Source organism: Pyrenophora tritici-repentis, chromosome 1, assembly GCF_003171515.1.
Source record: "Pyrenophora tritici-repentis strain M4 chromosome 1, whole genome shotgun sequence".
Classification (NCBI taxonomy): domain Eukaryota; kingdom Fungi; phylum Ascomycota; class Dothideomycetes; order Pleosporales; family Pleosporaceae; genus Pyrenophora; species Pyrenophora tritici-repentis.
In genome coordinates this window covers 6,140,666-6,159,111 of record NC_089390.1, presented here as the reverse complement: position 1 = coordinate 6,159,111, position 18,446 = coordinate 6,140,666, and the positions used below count along the sequence as shown (strand labels likewise).

The 18,446-nt window shown below is 54.6% G+C and overlaps 4 protein-coding genes across 4 annotated transcripts; 2 read left to right on the top strand and 2 right to left on the bottom strand.

The window, feature by feature from the left end:
• Positions 1-8,716: 8,716 nt before the first annotated feature.
• On the top strand, positions 8,717-10,789 carry PtrM4_024070 (KilA-N multi-domain protein; the record flags this gene model as incomplete). The annotated part of the gene is made up of 4 exons (XM_001932181.2): positions 8,717-8,978; positions 9,025-9,213; positions 9,265-9,397; positions 9,445-10,789. The coding sequence occupies 4 exons, from the start codon at positions 8,717-8,719 to the stop codon at positions 10,787-10,789; spliced, it is 1,929 nt and encodes a 642-aa protein (XP_001932216.2).
• A 1,519-nt stretch (positions 10,790-12,308) lies between these two features.
• Positions 12,309-14,166, top strand: PtrM4_024060 (SAC6, Ca2+-binding actin-bundling protein fimbrin-plastin (EF-Hand superfamily); the record flags this gene model as incomplete). The annotated part of the gene is made up of 4 exons (XM_001932179.2): positions 12,309-12,331; positions 12,404-12,614; positions 12,663-13,090; positions 13,146-14,166. The coding sequence occupies 4 exons, from the start codon at positions 12,309-12,311 to the stop codon at positions 14,164-14,166; spliced, it is 1,683 nt and encodes a 560-aa protein (XP_001932214.2).
• A 934-nt stretch (positions 14,167-15,100) lies between these two features.
• PtrM4_024050 (uncharacterized protein) lies at positions 15,101-16,032 on the bottom strand (the record flags this gene model as incomplete). Its single annotated transcript, XM_066103594.1, has 3 exons — positions 15,101-15,157; positions 15,204-15,536; positions 15,595-16,032. The coding sequence occupies 3 exons, from the start codon at positions 16,030-16,032 to the stop codon at positions 15,101-15,103; spliced, it is 828 nt and encodes a 275-aa protein (XP_065965796.1).
• A 580-nt stretch (positions 16,033-16,612) lies between these two features.
• Positions 16,613-17,065, bottom strand: PtrM4_024040 (uncharacterized protein; the record flags this gene model as incomplete). Its single annotated transcript, XM_066103593.1, has 1 exon — positions 16,613-17,065. The coding sequence occupies one exon, from the start codon at positions 17,063-17,065 to the stop codon at positions 16,613-16,615; it is 453 nt and encodes a 150-aa protein (XP_065965795.1).
• Positions 17,066-18,446: the final 1,381 nt, after the last annotated feature.

Sequence of the window (18,446 nt, the reverse complement as noted above, 5' to 3'; positions counted from 1 at the left end):
TGCAGTAGTGTAGTTGCAGAAGAGTTTGAATAGGGGCTGTATGACGAGGAAGGGTATGGAGATGAGGGATATGATGAGTACGATGGCCATTGTAGTATAATTCGAGCTCAATTACATGCACACAAACGAAGTAAGTAATACGGGATACGTTGCCATGCCCTCATTGCAAATCATGGCGGGGCTACACAGTCAGCATGCTCACTTGAGAAGACACATCTTGAACAAAGCTGCGAACCCCGCAAGCTCAAGCAAAGCAAACTACAGGCCGGAAATCATACGGCATTGCTTTCTAATGCTTCTCAGTATTCGCGATGATACGTATGCTGCTGATAGAGATGATGTGATGTTGTACATTGCCCACACTCAGCTGACTCGTGTGCCATCTGACTGACAGTCATCAGATCTATGATTTGACCGGCCTCCCTTCCCCAAACGACGACAGAGCTAACGAGAGTCATGAGCTTGCCAGGCGCATTGCTTCACTAGGTGTTTGATAGGTAGACGAGGGGCACGTGATATGGCCAGTTTCTACATGCGAGTCTGTCCGAATCCCCGCAGCATCTGAGACAAAACGAGCTTCCAGCATGCGCATGCACGCACGCAGCACGCACGCAGCACGCCTCTCTGCAATGCAGGGTCACACATACCGAACGTGTCAAGACTTGCAGAGACGGCCCGCGACGCACGTCAATTACTCGACAGATGGATACGTCCTGCCCGGGTTTCATACAACATCGTGGAGTTGCGACGCAGAGTGTTTCATCTACAACATGTGTTCGCAGAAGATTGCAGATGATAGAAATGTGGGCTCTACCTTGGATAGAGACATTTGTGTTTCAGGGTCTAGCTCGGCTTGTTTCATGGGATGGGAACCAGGGGGCCTAGTGATTCGGAGTGAATCCGGGAGGGAAGCCGGCCATGGGGATGATGATGTCGCCATGATACCTGGAAAGATGAGCAAGGAGCAAGGAACAAGGTTGAGTTTGACTGGTGTGTGATCGACCACACAAAGAGGAAGCGGAGATCCCACTGACGATACTTTTGATGTCAATGTGCTGAACCTTGGTGAGGTCAACAACGAAGACTGGGACCGAACTGCATGCAGAAGTACTACTACCTTTGCCGGAGTACTATTCGTAGGCTGAGCGAGCGCCGGCCGTCAACAGCCGACGACCGTCGTGTTCAATGCGGGGTCCGGATACACAGGCGTAGATTTGGTGGTGGCGTCGTATCCCGATATGAAGACGTGATACGCTTTTGGAGGTATACTACGTTTAGCACGGTGCTATGGTGTTTGCAACCATGGTTCGCATACTGCGAACGCAGCCACTCAGCAGTCAAAGACAGGATGACATGACTTCACTAAATCCGCTAAATGGCCGTTGGCCGCGATACGTCCCAGGCGCAACTTCTCTCGGCCCGCAATGCATGCAGAGATTTTCGTAAACGATCAGCCAGCCCAGAACTTCCCAACCACCCCAGCATTCTCTAGGATAGCTGGTCGAGCACGTTTGCTTCGGTTTCTTCGGATAGCGATGGAGTAGGCGGAGAATCTTACGTACGGGCCATGGTTGACGCGTCTCTTAGGCTAGCATGAGTTATGCATGCGTAGAGTACTGGTCTGGGCGTCATAGTGCATTGGATTCGGTATCTAGTCCGATCGCATAGCCACGGTCAATGAATCCTCCAGAAACCATCTCGGCCTTTGAACTGAACTTTCTCTCTTCTTCTGGGCCTGCGAATACGAATCCGGTCCAGCTATAGTAGTCTAGCCCATGTTTTGAATCAAACTAAGTCGCTACCCACAGGGAAAAGCGGATAACGAGCGGATTATCGCGTGATAGGCAGTTCGGCGGGAAGAGTCTCGGACGGAACATGTACAGTATTATGTCACTGATTGTTCTGAGGTAAATTGCCAGTATAGCATAAGCGACGGTTGCTCTTTATCCAACCGCCGCCTGTTACCGATGTACCGGGTATGAAGACTCTTTTGCGAACCCGGCGTCATTGAAAGGATTTCAGGTAAATGGAGTGTCATTAGCAGATAGCGCAATGGCGCTTGCATCCGTCGTCTCGTGCCTGCTCCATAATCAGCGGCATTATGCTTTCTGGCTAAACATGAGTCGGCTTGTAGAAGACCGTAGTTGTTGTCGACGTTCGAGCACCCAGTCGTGTGAACCTGCATAGTGCCGCTTTCCGCAGTCGCATGCCGGGTCGATATCCGTCCGGACAGCTGGGTTTGACTGTCCATGCCTTCCTGGGAGAAGTCGCGGCAGGCTGATGGCGCTTCTGCAAATCCATCACGGTCCATGCATAACTGCGCTGAGACCCTTCTTAGAACACATGCTCTTGGAACTGGAGGACTTGACTGATGTAGAACAAATGTGCTGAGGTACTATGATTCAGTAGCAAATGCCCAGCCACATAGGGCAAAAGCTATGGTGGATAGCGGCAATGCCACTCCACGCCATCAGACTGCAGTGTACCCCGGAGGCCAACCGAGACATGCAAATGACGCACATAAGTATGTCGTGCGGATCATGCGCCTCAACGACAAGCGGCTCTGCTGCTGCTGCTGCGAGATGGCAACCTGCGCTTTGGCTGCTGTATGAGATGCTGCACTGAAGCGGGAGTCGACAGACGTGCCCGCCACTGCTTGACTCAAGCCTAGCAGTCTGACATTTGCTGCCGGCACTTGGATCGTATCACAGGCAAGATGGGAGAGCACTGAAGGTGCGGCGCAGTGGGGGAGCATAGCCGCGACCTAGATCCCAGCTCGTCATCAAGCGTTTAAATTGCTTCATCCCTACTTTCCAAATCGCATGGCCAAGTATAGAAGAGCGGTGAGGGGTGCATTCATGGCGCAGCGAAGATGTCAGTTGCCGGTAAAACGGGTAGTGGTTTCAACCATACAATGAACCCCTCACTTGGATTGTTTATTGCTGAAGTTTGTTGAGGACATCGAAGAGCATCTGGAGTGCACGCAAAAGGACGCTAGAGAATGTTGCAAGTTGCAACAAGCGAGTCGTCTACGAAGCATGACAAGAAAGTGGGGCGCAGACTTGTGGAGCAAAACCGGTGAGCCTTCCCACCTGCCAATCATGGGCTGCATCCACACCCCACGAGCTGCAAGGAGCGGTCGTGGCTTGCGTCCTCCGTCGATACCCCGATAACGGCTCTAATGGCTCCTGACGTGGCCGGACTTGATTGGTAGCCGAACGCCTATCTGGAGTCTTGAACGGGGATGTGATGCTGATCAATATGAATTCGAAGAACGGACGTGATCAGAAAGGATGATAGCTCAACGTGATATCAATGACGATTGCTATACAGTACGCTCGCTGGGCTATCAAGCGAAGGCGAGGGCGCCAAGGCGTCGGTGCAACCACTTGTTCTGACCTTTGCTCTCACCAGTTCGATCGGGCCATCATCGGATCTTAGACGAAAGAGGGGCATGGGCATGGCTCACACCAGACAGGGATATCCTATATCACATGCATATGCAAGTGCGGCTTGCTGCATACCACTTCCGTCCAATGGCAGCATGGGCGCTCCAGGCGGGGACGCATCGCGGGATAGCCTCAGGCTGCAGGAACGCTGGTGCAGATGTTTCGACGATGGAGTGGCGCCCGTCTCCGCCATGGGCCTTTGACGTTGTCTGGACGCTGGCCGTATTCTTCTTTCACTGGCAATTGTCCACGCAAGGTGCGAGTTTGGCAGAGTCGGATGACCGGAAACACGAATAGCCGAGTTTGCAGTACGGAAACCGAGTCCAGATTGCGCTTTATTGCCAGTTGGACGAGAATGGACACAGACCCCACTGCGTGGCCACTACACGAGAACACGATGCTTGAGGAGGAGCAAAGGCTGATACAACAGGAGTCGCCCTTGCCCTGAACCCTGTCGTCGGGTTTGAGAATAGAATGATCGTCATGTGGTGACAGACGGTGATGACGGCACACCTGGGCGTAGCCACTTCGATCGGTCAACCGTGTCTATTCTAGCAAGGCTGATGTTAGCACTTCTCAAGTCCTAGGCTGGTGTGGTGGGCAAGCAAGTAAGTAAGGCATGACGGGCGCGGGTCTTTCTCCACGATCCGCTCCCACATCGCGCCGGCTGCGCTGCACTGCACGCTTATTTCCACCTGTGCATATCTGCTAGACACGGTAGTCCACGCGACGATGGTGTGACTGCGCCTCGGTGAGAAGACAGTGGGCAGAGGTGGTTGAGGGCAGACTTGCACATGGTAATACGGCGCGGGTCGCTTGAGCCCTCTGTCCTACCTATTGCGTCTGGTGTAGTTAATATTGATACGCTAGCGACCTGTCCTACCGGACTGTAATCGAGTTCCTGGCATGGTCTGTCCATGCTCGGCTAGCAGGGACTGATGATGCGTTTTGCTCCGACGACCCTCATCTGATGCCGTCAGTCGTGGTACAGGTGCGCTCAAGTTGGCCGCATCGCGACCAGAGTTTCCCGACACATGCTGCAAGATAACGTAGAGGCAGGATTGGTTGTGAGAGCACAATGGTACACTCCGCGGCTAGCAGGGGAGGCAATGGATGCGAACACTTGGTTTGGCGCCAGCGGCGATAAGCTGACCTGGAGAGGTGCCAACTGTCAAGTGGCTGGCTTGCTTTTGTGCCAGCGTCGAGGCTGTCACCGTTCGCATGGCCTGGTACAGGGATGGAGGCGGACTCTCCCGTGCGCCGTGCTACGAGTCCCGTGATGCTCACATCTCCCCAAGGGCGGGCGCAGTCAAAGGTCGTCGGCGCGTGGCGGTACTGCGCATGTTTCAGCAAGCCGAAAGGAATGCCTTTGTAGTACCACACTACGCCCCGTCCAAGCCGCTGGGAGGTGCGATTCCGAGGGCGAGACACGACGAGGGAATCTGGAGTCGCACTTCTGCGTGCGTGTTGCGGGTGGCGGTTGCGGGCAAAGTCAGAAAGCGTGACCAGGACTTGGCGGAGCCGGCTCGGGCTAGCGTCGCCAGCGCATCTCTTCACCGCAACTAGCGGACGTCCTATCAAAGTTTGCGGCGTCCACATTGACCGTCAAGGCCGTGTTACCGTCGGCACGTTTGTCAATCGACGTGCACCGTGGAAGGCCTTCAGCTGTTGGTGTGTGTGGCTCGTCATGGGCGGCCGGACTCTCTCGAGTCTCCACGTTGCACCTGCGTCACATGCTTCACATGCTCGCTTTCATGTCTTGCATATTGAGCGTGTGTGGTAGCAACGTCGTCGACTACCCGCCCAATCAGACGTCGCCTGACCCAGCGCCCAGTACAGTATGGGTATGGGGGCAGAGGGCTGGCTTTGCACTTGCACGGCCTACCGTCCGTCTGTCCCGCTCGCTCTTAGGCACATGGATCCCTGCGACAGTTGGAGCGAGGGCACGCATTTAGCCTGAGCAGGGAAACCGATCCGCCTAGTGTACATAGTGTATGTAGTGTAGGAGATGTATCGTTATCGGTAGAAGAAGAAATGGCCTCAGGGTATACTCTTACTCGCTTTCGCGCATCATGGCCCAAAGTAACCTGTCCCGTTGTGAAAGCGGCAAAGATGACGACCATCAGCAGCAAAGACAGGCGTGCCGCGGCAGTTGGTCTGTTTCAGAATCAGCGTGGCTATCTGGCATTGCCAAGTGCTACATTGTGTCTGTCTGCTTTTTCGTCTCAAAGCCATTGCGAAGCGTCCCGCTCTGACTCGCAGCAGCGCACATCATCGCGCCTGCCGGTCCACTCAGCACCGCAATCCGACTTGTCCGTACGAATGGACCCAGACGTTGGACCAGCGCCTTTGCGATCGCTTGTTGGGATCAGACGTGTTCCGGCGCAGCTTAGTCAAAGCCTGCAAGCCCTTGCGCCTGTTCCCTATCAATCCACACAGAGGCCACAGAGTCTGTCCGCAATGCGCAGCAAATATCTCCGGCTGCGCTGACTGGCCCCGTCTATTCAGCCGTCTTATCCCCATCGGGAAGCCAGCCGATGCCTCAGGACGCGGCACATTTGTGTGGTAAAAAAAAGTAGGTAGGCGCCCGCTAGTCTGACCCGGGAGGAGGAGCCCACCACCCTGGCCGGCTCAGTGCCAGAATAGAAAGAGAAGAGGGGAAGAGGGCAGAAGGTGACGCGCAGACAGGCAGGCAGAGGAAGGCCAGACGTTAGCAGGCCCGGTATGGAGAAGAGCACTCGGTCCGCGCCCTGCGTACTGTACATACGGCCCCCCCTCCCCCCTGGTGGCAGCAAACTCGTCAGGCAAGTTATCTGCTGTGCCTCGGTGCTGTCGTGCCCGGCGTGGTTTCGCTCGTCAGGGTGGTGGCTGGTAGCGGTAGCAGAGTCCTACGCTCGCTTGCGTGCATAGCGTACATACACTGAGCAGTCGTCGCGGTAGCCTTCTCCTTACCCTGTCCCTGCCAGCACAGTGTCCATGCAGCGCCCTTGTCAACCGCATCGTCGGCGGATCAGCCCAGTCAGCATGCTGCATGGCGGAGCCTGTGCGTCTCGAGCGAAACGGCCTGCCTTTCACGGGATTGCAGCTCGCGGGCCCAGGCTGCGTGTGCAAGCCGGGCCACCCCCATGCCCATGGTGCGCTCACGCTCCCTCCCCACCAAGCCCGATGCGAATTTAGATTGTGTGCTCGCGGCGGCTCGTGTGTGTGCTGCTGCTGAGTCCCCAGAAGATCTCCACCACCCGTCTCTAGGTACAGCACAGAGCCTGCATCTTGCACGCACCCGTCTCTGGCTTCAGGCGCTGCTGCGGCTTCATCTCTACCGCATCGCCAGCTCTTGAGCCGCTCCTGCAAATTCGCGTCGGCCCGTCCGCGCAGCTACAGCTCGTCTCGCGCTCCCACGGAACAACTTGCCAGCGACGCCCACGGCGCACTGACAGTGTAGAAGCATTGGACACGCCGTCGCTGCAAAGAAGCGGCCACTTGGATCAGACTGCGGGGCGGGGCGTGCGTTGCTCGCCTGGCTCGGTCAGCCCTCTTAGCTGCGGCCTGCCTGCTGTCGAGCGCTGCAGAGAATCCTGCAGCATTGCCGACGAGAACGACTTCCTTCTCCACACGCAGCATTACCCTCCACCGTCCTTGTCGTTGTCGCTGTCGCTGTCGCTGTTGCTGTCGTTGTTGTCGCGCCCTCTTCGCCGTCGCTTGTTCGCTCGTTCGGTACCTGTTTGGTGAGTAGGAAGGCCCGCCTCGCTACCCCATCTTTTCATCTGCTTTCTGGTTCTGGTTTCCATTCTTTGGTCTCGAGCACTGCCAGCCGGACGAGTCGCCGCCTGTGTCCTCGCTTGTTTGTCGCCTTGTCTGGTTGGTCCAGCGCTAGCATCAATGTCACATCCCAACCACCTCTCCGCCTCTAAACCTCCGCCTCCCCACCGTAGGCTGCGAGAAGCCGCCTCTGGTTCTTTTGTTTACCTCTGATTTCCCGACTCATGTTGCCTCAGCCAGCGCCGCTTTGCACTCTTCTTTTGTATACAAAGCGAGTACTAACGCGTTGTGCACCTAGTCTTTTATTGCAGGTGCAGCGGCTATCAGTATCCCTACAGCTCGGCCCGCATTAACGAAGCGCGACGACGTTACGACCATTTACGACGACACTGCACCCCGACCTCCCCAAGCCCCTGCTATACGCCTTAGAGACACCCTCTAGCTATTCTTCCAGGCCGGCTTTCGTCAATTCGTCTTTTTGCGTGTTTTGCAGCCAACCGCCAAAAGCATTGCCTACCCCCAGCTATCCCCTCCCTCACGACTGCAACGACGTAACGATTAGCTTTTTGAATCCCCAGCATTGTTTGCAGCGTTCAAATTCATCCAGCAGCTTTCGACCGCGCATTGAGCCTTTTGTCGCCTGTCCAATTAGGAACCACTTCAGTTAGTCTCCCATTCTCACTTCTGCGACCCCCACCGTACCTTGATTTCCTCGTTCCTCACTACTACCACTGTCTCCTCCTCTTTCCGTGTATAGCCTTGCCTCAACCCTGTTACCACGCTTTTCACGCAGCGACTCCCAAAGTGCTGTCTAAATTACTATTGTTTGCATACGTGTCTGCCCGCGTCTCGTTAGCCCCGCTGCAGTTGACCGATCTCACCTCTGGGAAGCAAACAACTAACTTGCGGTGAAGGTTATTCGCCTCGTCAATCATCTACCGCATACTATAACATAACCCCGCGATCGTCTTATCGGATACGTGCGCAGATACTGCAATCTACTGTCGTGAACGTCGACCGCTTATCCCTCCACACGAACGCGCTCGGTTATCTATAGAGCTGACTCGAGTTTCTTCGCGAAGACTTCTCGACGTCCCACAAGAACACACACCCAAAACCACATCAATACCGTAAAGCTGGAGCTCCCATCGATCTCGTCGGTCCACGCCCGCGGCCCCGTCGACACTTGGTACCAATCCCACTACACACCCAAGCCCACAGTGTCGAGCGAGCGTCTACCAGCACTACCCCAGATTCAGTCGCACCAAAGTGCTTCGTCAAACTCTTCCTCGCCGCGAGGTGGTTCCATCAGTTCGAGTTCTGTCGGTGGTGGAAGCATTGGTTCCAACACATCGTACGCTGCGTCGGTACACGGTCAACATACCGGCTACAAAACTCCTTCGCCCGAACAGACTCATCAGTCTCTTAGTCGCGACGCGCAGCCCATCCAAAGCTCTCCATTCGGAACTCAGGACGGATACGGCTTTGTTTCCAACGGATACAACAGCATGAACCAGATGCAATCATATGCTGATGTGCATCAACCCCACATGGCTACCGCTACTCACGCACCAGCATCGGCTCCTCCGACAGGGCTTCCACATTACTCTTATCCCTCGCAGCAGCCCCCGATGATGCAGCCTCAGCACCAGTATGCCCAAGGCCCACCTGGATATCCCCCGTACGGATACCCAGGCGGTGTTCCTTCACAGATCCCTGCTACCTCATCGATGAACCCTACTATGGTACCTTCAACACTCCAGCTCCCTGGTAAGCCCTACGTTCTTCTCAACTTAGCTCAGACTAACCTTTGTAGCCATGTCGTCAGGTGCCCCTGCATCTTCACTCTCAGGCGCGCCAAACTACCAGACCCAGTCGTTCGATCACACCGGCCAGGTTGCCCCACCGGGCATGAAGCCCCGTGTGACTGCCACGCTCTGGGAAGATGAGGGCAGTCTCTGCTTTCAAGTCGAGGCCAAAGGCGTTTGCGTCGCTCGTCGTGAAGGTGAGCTTTGTCCGACAAACTCAATGAAGAATCACAAGCTAACAGCCATAGATAATCACATGATCAACGGTACCAAGCTACTGAACGTCGCAGGTATGACGCGAGGCCGAAGGGACGGTATCCTGAAGAGCGAAAAGACGCGTCACGTCGTCAAGATCGGTCCAATGCACCTCAAGGGTGTTTGGTAAGCTCGACCCTAGTCTTTGTCCTTACAAGGCTGACATGATACAGGATTCCTTTTGAGCGGGCTCTCGAGTTTGCCAACAAGGAGAAGATCACCGAGCAGCTGTATCCTCTGTTTGTTCACGACATTGGAGCACTGCTTTATCATCCCTCGAACCAGACGAGGGCAAGTGTAGGAAGCGCTGCCATGGCTGTAGACCGGAATCGAAGACCTGACCCTATGCAGACGCGATACATGACCGGTCCACCGGCATCCCAGCCCCCATCGCTTCACCACCATCACTCGATGAGTAATCCTATCGGTGCTGCAATGTCGCAACCCCCGCACGCTATCCAGCCGCACCCATCATCAGGTCGTCCAGGTCTTGATCGAGCTCATACATTCCCGACTCCTCCTACCAGCGCGTCCAGCATCATGGGCATGGGCAACCAGGGCAGTTCGTACGAGTGGAGCGGTGCCAACGTTCAGAATACCCAGGGTGGCCAGCCGCTATCCATTGACACTGGACTGAGCAACACACGCTCTGTGCCTACAACTCCAGCAAGCACACCCCCAGGAGCTGTCCAACAGGGCATGTCCTACGGTGCGGCTCAGAGCTTTGATGGCAACAGGCCTCTGTACTCTGGGCCACCTTCTCAGCCTGGCCAATACTCTCAGGGCCAGCCCATGATGGGATACCGACAAGACGGTGCTTATCCCAAGACCGAGATGGCACCCCCATCTCGTATCACTGATGTGCCAGACGAAGGCGAAGTCAAACAAGCCGATGGTATGATGCCACAAGGCAACGACCAGGTTGCCGCGCCTCCCGCTGGTAATGAGAATGAGCATGACCACGAGAATGAATACACACATTCCAACGCTCCATACAACGGCAACAGAGGCCCGTATGGATACAGCACCAACGGCCCAACCGGAGCTATGCACCCTGATCACGCACACCTGTCTCCAGAGATGACGGGATCCCCCCACCAAAATGGCTCTGGGCGTGGCACTCCTCGATCAGCCGCTACAGGTCAACAGCAGTGGAACTCCGGCTACGCAGCCCCGCAGCGCCAGGCTCCTTCCAGCAACCTGTACAACGTAATGAGCGATACGCGTGGTGCATCTAATGGTAATGCACCTCACGATACGTACCAGGCTCCTGGTGCTGTGTCACAGTATGCCCCTCAAGGATATGCTCCTAACAACGGAGTGAACAACTCGGGTAAACGCGGTCGTGACGATGAAGACCAAGACCCGTACCGCCCTGATAGTGTCCAAGGAGATGATATGAGCGGTCTCAAGAGGCGCAAGACCTTGGAGGGAGGTGCAGTCGGCGGAAACTACGCCGATCCAAACCCTGGACTTCAGCGTGCGCATACCATGGCAGCCCAACGTGCTAGACGGTAATGGAAGCTATCTGCGCTCTTATCCGGGTGGTCAGTTCTCGATCCATATAGAAGGCGGTTTGGCCTCCATCTCTGGCACTTTTGCGGCATCGAGCGAACGGTCCTTTCGGAAACAGCACAACAAAACATCCTATCACGACATCTGTCTATCACACGTCTTCAGTCCAAACGAAAGGATTTGGAACGAAGTACACCCCCAGCTATTCGCTCCCTCATCTTTTCTTTTGTCCATACCTCCTTCTAGCTATGTCTCTTGTCTACATTTCTGCACCTGGCATTCACGACTTTAACGACCATTTGCTTCATGGAACACCTCTGTTCCGTTACACCGTGTCTTGGGCATAGAACTCCCACGGCATTTGACTCTTGCATGTGGGTGGCATGTGCACATGCAAATCTTGTACATTCTAAAAACCTCTTTTCTTTCTTTTCTGCCGGCTTGGGGGGGTATGGGACGCTCACGTGGGTCCATTGCACTGTCACTTCAATAATGCTCGCTCGACAAGAGCCGACTCGTTTGCGGTTAATACGGCAAAACTCATGGCAGCACGGTGGACAAAATGGGTGATAAAGGCCCATGACTCTCCCTGGCCCTGAAATCAGCGGCACGCCATGTTTAACGAAAATGCAGGCGTACACGAAATGATGGATCTTCACGCAGTCATGATGTGTATTTGGTGGGGGACGCGGTGCTCCGAGAGAGAGGTCATCATCTTGATGTTTTCAGTTAGGCGGTCCGGTCAGGTGAAGATATACAAGAACCGTCGGATCTGTTTGATATTCTGGTTGGAGATGGGAAGGCCGGCATTAGTGTTTATTTTGCTTGACGATCCGGCGACTGGGACCTTATGATGTTAATGAGGAATCAAAAGCTCTTTTTTCACTGATGAGTTGTGCGTTTGATATGTTGGTGTGAAGGGTGATTTGGGTCTCAGAGTGGGTCGAAGGAAGGAAAAGTGCCATGTTGTACAGCATTCAGTCGGGTCCATGGCACAAACTGTTGGCGTTGTGTTCTGGATTTGTGCATGTACAAACTAATGACAGCTCTAGTGGCCGGTGATGTGGCAATGAAAGTCACCGCTACCCAAGCTGGGGACCCATGGAGTGGGTTGGGCGTTGTCGCTTCGGGCACGTTGGCGACGCAATTAGAGGCCATTGCGCTCCCAAGGAAACCAGTACGGGCAAGAGGTTACTTGGTACTCGAGAATACGCCCTGGGAGTGCAGAAGAAGACAACAGCAGTGAAGGCAGCCTAATGCAGGGAGCGGATGTGACGTGCGTACGTAATCCGGGAGCAAGTGGTAGGCGGCAGAGTGCAGGTTGCAGGTTGTAACTGCCCCTCGACTGGCCCGTCTTGGCAACCGCCCCACGTCGTCATCGGGTAAGCAAAACAGAGGCACGAAGCCGTCGAACGCGCAACCCAAGAACGAGGCTGAGCCAGGCAGTCGTTTTGCCGCTTAGCATATCCTTTTTCTTTGTACTCGCTCCCGCCTGTTCCTGTCTTGAGCAGAATTCGCCAACATGAACATCATCAAGCTGCAAAAGTACGTATGGCCTGTGGCTCTTCTATCCACATCCTCGCGGTTCCACGGAAGCTAACCGCGCATTACGAACAGGAAATACCCTCAATTCGAGCAGGGTGAGATTTTCGGCCTGCAGGATGCCTTCCGTAGGCTCGACGTCGACGACAAGGGCTACCTCGACGAGAGCACCGTCATCAAGGCTGCGCAGCAGTCGGAGCACCAGCCGTACGATGTCGTGCGACAAGCCCTGAAAGAGGTCGAGCTCGACAGTTCACGGAGAGTAGAGCTGGACGATTATGTCGATGTGCGTATCACCCGGCTTGGGCTGACCGGACGAAACTGACAGCAACAGCTCATTTCCAAACTGCGTGTCTCGTCCCCCGCTCAGCAGCGCATGTCTACGGGCCCAACCCGCCCCCGAGCCGGCACCGCTTCCAGCGTCAACTCGCCATCAAATCCTGGACACTCCTCCAAGAACAGCATTGGTGGTGGTGGCAGGATTCAAGTCCAGGGCTCTTCTGCAAACGTTACCCACACTATCAACGAAGATGAGCGAACAGAGTTTACCCGCCATATCAATGCTGTCCTCGCTGGCGACCCAGACATTGGTGATCGTCTGCCCTTCCCTACCGACACATTCGAGATGTTCAAGCTACATCCTGAGCTCTACAGGCTACTCCTAGACGACGAGACATTGGAGCAGTTCCTGCGCCTGCCCCCGGAGCAGATCCTGCTGAGGTGGTTCAATTACCACCTGAAGAACGCCAAGTGGCACAGGACGTATGTTAACCCACCAGTACTTCTTCAGGGAACTGGAAATAGCTAACATGTACAGTGTCTCCAACTTCTCAACAGATGTCAAAGACGGCGAGAACTACACTGTCCTCCTTAATCAGCTAGCACCCGAAACCTGCTCTCGTTCCCCGCTCCAGCAAACTGATCTCCTCCAACGCGCTGAGATGGTCCTACAAAACGCCGATGCCCTCGACTGCCGCAAGTTCCTCACGCCCTCATCACTCGTAGCCGGCAACCCGAAGCTCAACTTGGCCTTCGTCGCCAACCTGTTCAACACACACCCATGCCTTGATCCCATTACCGAAGAGGAGAAGGCCGAGATCGACGACTTTGATGCGGCAGGAGAGCGCGAAGCCCGTGTCTTTACCCTGTGGCTCAACTCTCTCGATGTTAAGCCGGTTGTGCAAACTTTCTACGAAGATCTTAAGGATGGTACCGTCATTCTGCAAGCATATGACAAGGTCATCCCAGGCAGTGTGAACTGGCGACACGTGAACAAGCCACGGGACGGCCAGGAGCTGATGCGCTTCAAGGCTCTCGAGAACACCAACTACGCCGTTGAACTCGGCAAGCAGGTCCAGTTCTCGTTACCCGGTATCCAGGGAGCTGATATCACTGACGGCCAGCGCACACTTACTCTTGGTCTCGTATGGCAACTGATGCGCAAAGACATTGTCTCTACACTCAATGGTCTTGCCCAGCGTCTCGGCAAGCGCGAAATCTCCGATGCGGATATGATCAAGTGGGCAAACGACATGGCACGCAAGGGCGGTCAGGGCAGCCAGATTCGATCCTTCAAGGATTCTTCTCTCAGCAATGCCATCTTCCTGCTCGATGTTCTGGCTGGCATGAAGCCCGCATATGTCGACTACGACCTCGTCGCTCCTGGTCGCAATGACGACGAGTGCTACCAGAACGCTAAGCTGGCTATCAGTATTGCGCGAAAGATGGGCGCGACAATTTGGCTTGTGCCAGATGACATTGTTGCAGTACAGAGTAGGCTTATCACCACCTTTATCGGTAGTTTGATGAGCACGGGTGAGAAATTGGCGGGGCAGTAGGTTGTCGTCCGCCAATTTGTTCTGACTGAGCGACTTGTGAACCTTTAGGTTGTGTAGTGCCCGATGGGCAAAGCGTATCAAACTTTGTGAAAAAAAACAGCCATTATTCTAGTTATATGAAAACAGTCTTATTGTTCGTGTGCATTGCCGTGTATAGATCTTGTGCTTGTTATGGGATGTGCTCAATGTTTTGCATCCAGTGCTTAAGTACCATGACGACTGTTGTTGAACGCTTAGTGCTATGTATTCCACCTCGATCAAGGATGACATGAGAGAATGCGGGAGGCCATGCGGCGATAATGAGTTTGCGAGGTTGAGGACATGGAAAAATTGGTGGGTTCAGGGGGCGATAATGGTGTCAAATGTGAGTCGAAAGATGGGTTATCTAGTTGAGTTTGGTAGGAATTTTGCATCCAGTGCTCAAGACCATGAGAACTTTTGTTGAATATTGAGAGTGGTATATGGCTGTTCGACAAAGTATGAGGTGAAACGTTTGGTATTTTTGACTTGAATCTATACGGTCACTAACACGACAACCTGAGAGACAACCAAGAACAATGGCGGCGTAACACACTGAAAATACGAAGTAATACTACCAGCCCATCCATCACTCAAGTCCTCATCCCCCCACTCCTCATACTACTCCTCTCAGTCCCGTTACTCTTCTCCCACCCATCCTTCTCCCTCCGCCCCAATGCCCTCCTTAATATCCACTCCTTGGCCGTAACCTCCTCCTCTTCCTCCACACCCACCACCAACCCCCTCAACAAAACCTCATCCTCGGGCCGACAAAAGTACACCAAACTATACCTCTCCACGGCCCCCTGTTCCCCAGGCGGCGCCACAACACGATGAACATTACTCCTGAACCCACCGTTTGAAAACTTGACCAACGCATCACCTAGATTGACTATACAATGGCCCGCTAGCGGTCTCACATACGCCCATCCATCTTCACAAAGTCTCCTCTCGACCTCCGTCGGCGGCGGCTCTGTTGATAAAGGTAGATTGGGCGCTATCGACGCAGGTAGACGAACTTGTAAACCACCTAACTGGTTGAACAACACAGTCACACTACCGAAATCTGTGTGTTCGCCCAGTGCTACGCCCTTGACGGAGACTTCCTGCGGCGGCGCGCGCACGAAGCGGATTTGGTCCCCGGAACGGGCGCGCAGACGGTGCAGTGCTGGTAATCCGCCGGCTTTGCGCGCGGCGTCTGTGAGGGGGAGGCGTGAGGAGAGGAGGGAGGCGATGAGCATGCATATAGCGTGGGAAGTTTGGATGTAGGATTTGTAGAGGGGGCGGTGGGCGCTAACGGTTGCGTGGGCGGGGAGGGGTTCGCTGAGGGAGAGGATGTCGTCTTTTGAGATCTGGGAGGTGGTGATTAGTGAGAGAAATGGATGCGACATTGGGAGCAAGTGGGCATACGTTGTAGAATTCATTTCTGTCTTTTGTCCCTTTTGCGTCCATGATGCCTTCGCCGTAGCCTTTGTAGCCAAAGTATGTGCCTTGTGCTTTGAAGTCGTATCTTGTCTTTTCTTGCACGTCTAGGCTGCAGAACTCTTTCATGACTGAGAAGAGGTTGTCGACATCTTGGAGTAGTGCGTCGCCGTCGATGGCTTGCTCAGACTCGTTCTCGTCGCCATTGGTGCTTCTAGGCGGTGTGTTCGCATTGCGCACATCGAGGTAGAAGAAACCCAGTTCGCAACAAGCTTTCCAACACCGGTTCTGTTCTTCTTCGTCGTGTTGGAGGAGCTTCTGGAGCGATATGCGGAGAAGTGGTGCGGTGGGGACGTTGTCTGGGAAGGGCGGAAGGCCCCGGAAGGTATCGCGTGTTGGAGACGGGGAGCGATCTGAGTGAGGCATGGCAAGTAGCTGTCAACGTTTTATGCTATACTAGTAATGCAAGGAGGCGCGAACTATACATACATGAGACGAACGACAGGGAACGGATATAACAGGGCCTCCAGTACTAGAGTGGAGAGACGTGGAGAAGGCGGGGTAGGCTCGGGTGGTAGCGGCAACGATGGGTCTGGGACTTAGCGAGATACATGGTCATGAGAGGATAGGTACAACGAGGAACGTATACGAAGACACAAGACACGATCACAGTTGAGCACAGGCATGAGCATGAGATGAAGGAGACGCAATTCATTAACTATCCACAGATGTAGCTCCGATATTTCCATCACTCCGACAAGTAGACCGCGCGACACCATGAACACCAGAAGCGAGTAAACGCCTACCAATGAGCAAGGAGAAGCTCAATGCTACCAGCCTAGTGACCATGCAAAAGTTATGAACACAGTTGATAAGATGAGTGGCCGTGGGTAAGCAAACGCCTGAGAGTTTTGATTATCGTACGTTTGAATGAGACCTGGACATTGTTAGATGATGTCCGACGACAAGGCGATGATGGGTATTGCTTACCGTTGACATGAGGTTTCTACAACCTGGAACCGTGGACGACCTTGTAGTCGACAGCCATCTCCATACCGTCATCCTCGATGACGAGGATGCGGACACTGCCTCGGCCGTTGTCGAAAGACTCGCTGAGGCGGGTGTGGAGACCGCTCTGGTCAAGGACGGGAAGGCCCTGCTTGACATCGCCAGACTCGGTCATGGCGACGACGCGACCGTCCTCACGGATGTCGAGAACACGGTACTGCTTGAAGACAGGACCAAGCATGTTCTGGACAACAACGGAGGGGGCCGGGTTGGAGATGAAGCTAGACTCCTCATGGAGCTGCTTGGTGAAGAGGTCAACACCGAGGTAGCGGTGCTGGCCAGTCTGGGAGGAGGTGGTGATGCGGATGACCTGGCAAGGGCGGCCCTGAAGGATCAGGAGATCGCCAATGCGGATGTGGTGGCAGGGGATAGTGATAGTCTTGGAAGCCATCTTGCGTACGGGGCGAGCGGGAGCTGCTGAGGGTGCGATAGAGGCAGAAGTGGGGGCTTTGGTAGGAGCGGGAGCGTGAGCTGATGCGCGAGAAGCAGCAGGAGCAGGAGCAGGAGCAGGAGCAGATGCGACAGAGACTGACGATCTAGCTGGGGCTGAGGGGGCTGAAGGGGAAGAGTGGATGCGAACGACCCTTTCGACAGGAGCACCTGATTGAACGGGACGGCTGGGGGCGACGGAAGGAGTAGCGGTAGTGTACTTCTCCTTAACGACTATCTCTTCGCGCTGGTCGTCGTACTGAGCACCGGCAAAGGACTTGTGGTGAGAGTGTTGGTGGCGGTGAGGGTGGATGGGGTGTTGGACGCGGTCTGCTACCTTGTGGGCGGCTTTGGAGATTCCTTGACGTAGACTGTGGTATTGGCCTTCGTTGTCGTAATATCCCATATCACGCTTGAACTTCTTGGGGGCTTGCGCAGTGGAACGAGCAGATTGTTCTACTCGGACCTCGGCTGGGTAGTTCTTGTCAACACTGTCAACCGCCCTATTGTTAGGGTAGGTGTTGTGCTTGGTGATGAAGGTCTCCTTGGGATAACCAGCACCGGCGACGATGGGACGAGTGCGTTCGCGAAACTGATGTTCAGTAACGTCGATTTGAGTAGGTGCGTAGTCGGTGGCAGGGCCGTGGACTGTGTCGAAGTGTCTATCGTAGGTTCGGTCTTGAACCTCGACTTGAGTGTGAGATGAGGAGGGTTGGGGTTGATAACTGAAGGGAGAAGGAAGGTCAGCTTGGGGTCGGGCAAGGAAGAGCTTAGAGGAGGTGAGAGAAAAGTGGAGACTGCATGTCGCTAGGACAACAACAAATGAAAGGGGCTAGCGCCTAGCGCGTGGCTGGCATGCGCTAAAGTCAGGGGGTTGGGGATGGGTCTGTTTAGTTGATCCGTGCGAATGTGCTGGCAAAAAACAATGGAGCGGACTTACCGGTCGTGGGATCGTTCAAACTCTACGCGGTCAGTTACGCGGTCAGTACGCTGAGCGTGGTGAGAGTGAGGCTGGGCCGGCTGGGGGAGAGGCTGGGCTCCCTGAGGTTGTCTGTACCGGGTTTCTTCGTGGATGCGGATTTCCTCACGCTGCTGCTGGGGCTGCTGGTGCTGCTGAGGCTGCCTGTAGCGAGTTTCCTCGTGAATATGGATTTCTTCACGCTGTTGCTGAGGAGAGGCTTGCTGAGGCTGTCTGTAGCGAGTTTCCTCGTGAATATGGATCTCTTCACGGTGCTGCTGAGGAGTAGCTTGTTGAGGATGTCTGTAGCTAGTGTGCTCGTGGACACGGACTTCTTCACGGTGTTGAGAGGGCTTTGGAGAGGGCCTTGGAGAAAGTTGCTGAG